Source organism: Sus scrofa, chromosome 7 (genome assembly GCF_000003025.6).
Source record: "Sus scrofa isolate TJ Tabasco breed Duroc chromosome 7, Sscrofa11.1, whole genome shotgun sequence".
NCBI classification, from domain to species: Eukaryota; Metazoa; Chordata; class Mammalia; order Artiodactyla; family Suidae; genus Sus; species Sus scrofa.
Window position 1 is genome coordinate 7,359,144 of NC_010449.5, and position 5,552 is coordinate 7,364,695.

The 5,552-nt window shown below is 48.9% G+C and overlaps 1 protein-coding gene across 1 annotated transcript; it reads left to right on the forward strand.

Annotated features, from left to right (window-relative positions):
• On the forward strand, positions 284-2,586 carry LOC102157807 (N-acetyllactosaminide beta-1,6-N-acetylglucosaminyl-transferase-like). Its single transcript, XM_005665563.3, has one exon. It carries the CDS (start codon positions 1,660-1,662, stop codon positions 2,584-2,586), a length of 927 nt encoding a protein of 308 aa, XP_005665620.1. The 5' UTR covers positions 284-1,659.

Sequence of the window (5,552 nt, forward strand, 5' to 3'; positions counted from 1 at the left end):
GGGTCCACTCACCCCTGCTCAGAAGAGTCCATCTACTGACACCGGGTTGTGGTGAAGAAAAATGCAGCAGTTTCTGCACAAGGAGGACAGGCGGTTTGTGCTCAAAAGCCTCAAACTCCGGGAAGGTTTGGGGGAGACCTTTTTTTTTTTTTTTTTTTTTTTTTGCTATTTCTAGGGCCGCATCCGCGGCATATGGAGGTTCCCAGGCTAGGGGTCGAATCGGAGCTGTAGCCGCCGGCCTACGCCAGAGCCACAGCAACGCGGGATCCAAGCCGCATCTGCAACCTACACCACAGCTCATGGCAACGCCGGATCGTTAACCCACTGAGCAAGGTCAGGGACCGAACCCGCAACCTCATGGTTCCTAGTCGGATTCGTTAATCACTGCGCCACGATGGGAACTCCGGGAGACGTTTTTTATAGGCAGAATTTGGGGCGAGGGGCTGCAGGGTGTGTGATTGGCTGGTGGGGGGGAACAGGGCGTTGCTCCACGAATCAGGCGCTTAGTGGGAAGTTGCCATCCTCCGCCTGGGTGGGGGCTTGAGTTCCAGCAGAAGAACTCAGAAATATTGTCATGTATATTTCCTGAGGAGGAACCAGAACCCTGCCCCAAGGCTCTGAGATTATTTCTTAACTGCCCCCCCCCTTTGTTTCTACGTTCCCTCCCTTCCCTGATTAGCAGCTGTGTGCATCTGCCCTTTGGAACTCAGGGGAGGTCAAGGGGGTTGGATGAAGCCTTTTTCCTTCTAGGAAAAAATGGGGAACACTGAAAGGATTTCTACCAGGACCCCACTGAGTCCTGCTCCGTGTCCATCTTATGACAGGCACCATGGCGGACGCTAGAGGTGGAAGGAGAGGGGCTGTCACCTCATCTCTAAGTCACAAGACCAGGAGCCCTGCAATTTCAGATCCCCTAGGACTGGAACTCCCGTAAGCTCCGGCTTTAGAAAAGAGTAGGGCGGGGCTCAGAAGCATCACAAAAGAGCCCGATGGGTGAGGTTTTGTTTTCTATCTTGTCACCTCCATCACTTTTCTCATCCAAAGGGCGTATTTGAGAAGGGAGGCTACCGGTGCCCTGTGGAGTGTTCTGGAAGAGTCGGGGGACCCGGCTGTGGCTCTTTGCCAGGAGCAACCAGCCGGGGTTGGGGGGGGCGGGGAGCACCGCAGCCTGTCGGATGACTAGCCGGAAATGGCACGCCTGCCAGAACACATCATTTCAACTTTGCTTTACTGTACTTATTCCCTGAATGACAGTAACGGGGGGGGGGGGGGGAACCTTGGGAAATGAGAGAAAAGGGATCGGAGAAACTAAATCTGCGAGGGAAAAAGGAATTACCAGAGTTTTAGTGGAACAGCCAGCCCCTGCGAGCTGGAGCTGGAGGGAGGGAAAAGGCTGGGCTTAAGCAACCTGCTATTGGGATTTAGACAAAGGCGGTTTGAGAGGCAGAGGACGACGAGGCGGGATCAGTTGCTAATATCAACATGGGGAGAAAGCCAGCTGCTGGACTCCGGGGGATGACACCGAATCCGATCACCGCGTTTCCTTCAGCGCAGGAATTGCTGGAGTATGTACCAAAATAAGAACTCAGAGAAAAAAGTAAGTTTGGGAAAGGACTTGCAGATTCTGACAGTCTTTGAAATCTTACTCCTCTTGGAGGCATGACTTCATTGATGCGTTTCCTCTTTATAGCTTCTGTCTCTTGTGTAATCATTTTTATCGTGTTCTATGCGTTTCATTTTGGGGGAGAGCAAAGCTTCCAGAGGCTAAATAACTCAGACCCTCTGATGCTGAGTCAAGTTTGCACATCCTCCATCAAAGGCAAAACACCTTTCCTCTGGAGAGACAGACTAACGATCTATGAGAAGTCTTCTTGCAAGGAATACCTGACCCAAAGCCACTATATCACGGTGCCTTTATCTAAAGAAGAAGCTGACTTCCCCTTGGCCTACATCATGGTCATTCATCACAATTTCGATACCTTCGCAAGGCTCTTCAGAGCTGTGTACATGCCTCAGAACGTCTACTGTGTCCACGTGGATGAGAAAGCCACCACTGAATTCAAAGATGCAGTGGAGCACCTCCTGAGCTGCTTCCCGAATGCCTTCCTGGCTTCCAAGACGGAGCCCGTGGTCTACGGCGGGATTTCCAGGCTCCAGGCGGACCTCAACTGCATCAAGGATCTGGCGGCCTCGGCGGTCCCGTGGAAATACGCCATCAACACCTGCGGGCAGGACTTCCCCCTGAAAACCAACAGGGAGATCGTTCAGTATCTGAAAGGGCTTAAAGGGAAAAACATCACCCCGGGGGTGCTGCCCCCCGCTCACGCCATTGGACGGACGAGATACGTCCACCGGGAGCACCTGGGCAAAGAGCTTTCCTATGTGATAAGAACCACGGCGCTGAAACCGCCTCCTCCGCACAATCTCACCATTTACTTTGGCTCTGCCTATGTTGCTCTGTCCAGAGAGTTCGCCACCTTTGTTCTCCAGGACCCTCGGGCTGTGGACTTGCTCCACTGGTCCAAAGACACCTTTAGTCCGGATGAGCATTTCTGGGTGACCCTCAATAGGATTCCAGGTATGTGATTTCCCATTTCACGTGAGGATGAAGTGCAAGGGCTTTTCAAGAGAGCGCTCCTCTTTACTAGAAGGAGAAGACGCAAACTGAAATAGAGAGTTTTCACCCCAATCCTTTCTGAATTTTCAGCGTCTAAAGAATCGTGTTTCCTTGGGTGATAAGGCGATATTTCTAAAAGAGTCAGTGGGTACCGTTTAGCGGTGTTGCATTGCAGTTCATCGTGTTCTTTGGCATTCATCATCTTAGGAAATCAGTTTGATAATTAAATATGAATAAATAATTCCTGTTTCCCGCAACCGGTATTAGCGTTCTCCCTTCCCACGGGAGGGCTTTATCTCCCCCGGATTCATCAGACCTGCTGTAACTCCAGGGCCCTTGGCTTGGCCCCTCCCCCAGGCTGTCACAATGTCCTCTTTCCAGCCCAATGCCATCAACCCGGAGAAACTGAGGTGACCCCCCCACCCTTTTCCTTCAAAGAGTTTCTGTCCTCTCCTAGAAATATCCTTCTTGCTTATTTACATGGACCTGTTCTTGGCCCTCTGTGCTTGAGCTCCATGAAGTTGAGTCAACGCCTATCTTGCTAACCACTGTATCCTCCATGCATAGAACATAGAGTAAATGCTCAATAAATATGCATTCGATGAATGAATGAATGAGTGGGTGAATGAATGAATGCATTGCAAAGCCCGAGGCTCTACTATGGCACCACAGCTGTTTCCCTAAGATCCAGTGAGTGGGGAGATATTTGGACTCGTGCATGTACTGTACCATCGGTGGAGAGGGTTCTTAAAAAAAAAAAATCCATATTTTTGTTTAACTTCGGATAAATCATGAAATGCCAGGAGAAGCTCCTTGCTTTCTCCTCGAAACAGTTCTACCTTTACTAATGGCCCGGCCCAGGTCTTTTTAAAACGATATAAAGCACAATAGGCTCTCTTCCGAAGGAAACAGCATGCTTTGGACTCAATGGAAAACACAAACTGGATCGCCGATGAACTTGACACAGCATCATTACAGCAGGAGAAAAGCAATCATTGTACTGGGTTTTGGGGGGCTGCCAAGTTGGAAACAGTGGTAGGTGCTCTCAGGCTGCAGGGCAGGGCCTGCTGGGCGATAAACATGCCAGCATTCTCTGGAAAAGCCCTTGTTTGGTCTCTGAGTCCCAGGGTGACTGGCCTGGTGACCAGGGCTTGCTTGGCATCTGTGCGTTCCCGCTCTCCTGACCCCGTCTACCTGGGCACACTGTCCTTTCTCCGCTTATCAGTTGTTTCCATCGTTGGCCCCCAGTGAGGGAGCCTAAGGTACTTAGAGGCTGCTTTTCATATTTAAATATTTATTCTCTTTCTATTTTCGCTATTCCCTCAAGATTGGACAAGGTTCGGTACCAGCCGTGCGGCTCCGTAGGCAGCATACAGAGATGAAGGCATTTCGTAACTTCCCAAAAACCTGACAGGTGGTTTCTCAACAAAAACATGGGTTTGGGTTCGTGTTAAATGGCTCCGGTTGCCTTGCAGAAGCATGGTCAATCCATGTCAAATTAATTTAAGGTAATCAAGGCGTTCTCTCGTGGTGCCGCGGGCGAAGGATCGGGCGTTGTCACTGCAGCGGCTCGAATCAGTTCGATCCCTGGCGCTGGGACTTCTGCATACCTCCAATTCGGCCAAAAAAAAAAAAAGAAAAAGAAAAAGGGAAGGAAAATCAATTAAAAAATAATCTTTTACCTCCCACCTCCTCTTTTTCCCCTTAGCCCTTCTCCTTTCCAGACCTAGTGAAATAAACATGGTGGGACATCAAGAATGATAGATTTTTTTTTTTTTTTTTTTTTTTTTTTTTTGCTTTTTAGGGCCTCAGAGTTTGGTCTGCGGTGATCACCCTCTCTCTGTCTCTGTGTTGGCTTTACTGGGGCCGGTCCTGAATAAAGACCAGCCCTACACGGTGTCAGAGGAGGGAGAGGTACTTGCCGCTCTCAGCAGACACTTCTGGGAGGAAAGAAAGGGGTTTTCGCTCGTCGTTCCAGCAGCAGCTCAGGGAGTCCTCGGATTGGTCGGCTTGGTCCAAACCCTTGTCCCTAAACAAATCAGGGTCATGAAGAAAGCTGACAAGCCTCTCTTGGGACGCTACTTCACCCTAAAGCTAGGGCAAGCTACAATGACCTTGGCTCCTCACAGCTATGCTGGGCAGACAGAAGCACAGGCCCAACACACGGTGGTTCCTGGTCCTGCAGGCAGGGGGCTGTCAAGGAGCATCTCCACGGTGATTAGAGGGATGAGATTTAATGAAATATGTAGCTTTCAGCACTTGGGCAATTGTAATTTGGAGAATACTAATCAAATTACTCTTGTGGATGGGAGTTTCCATTGTGCCTCGGCGGTAATGAACCCGACTAGTATCCATGAGGACTTGGGTTTGATCCCTGGCCTCGCTCAGTGGGTTAAGGATCCGGCGTTGCCTTGAGATGTGGTGTAGGTTGAAGATTCAGCTCAGAACCCACATTGCTGTGGCTGTGGTGTAGGCTGGCAGCTGCAGTTCCGATTCAGCCCCTAGCCTGGGAACCTCCATATGCTGCAGGTGCAGCCCTAAGAGGTAAAACAAACAAAAAAATTACTGTCGTGGGAAAGGCATAATCTCAATAAGCATATTTCTCATAAAAACATTAAGAGTTCTGTAGTGGTGCAGTGGTTCAGGATCCAGTGTTGTCACTGCTGTGGCTCAGCTCACTGCTGTGGTGCAAGTTTGATCCCTGGCCCAGGAACTTCCACATGATGTGGGTGTGGCCAAAGAATTTTAAATAACTATATTTTTATCTTTATTTATAAATATAAATATGTAAGTATACAAATACATAATTATTTTATATCAATATAAATTTGACTTTATGCAACATACATTCTTATTTATTCTTATTTTTACAATAATAATGATCATATTTAGACAGTACTTAGTTTGCAAAGGGATTTCTAACACATTATCTCCT

Bases quoted from the DNA above. Each gene is read 5' to 3' on its own strand.
- LOC102157807 (XM_005665563.3), top strand. From the start codon at position 1,660: ATGACTTCATTGATGCGTTTCCTCTTTATAGCTTCTGTCTCTTGTGTA.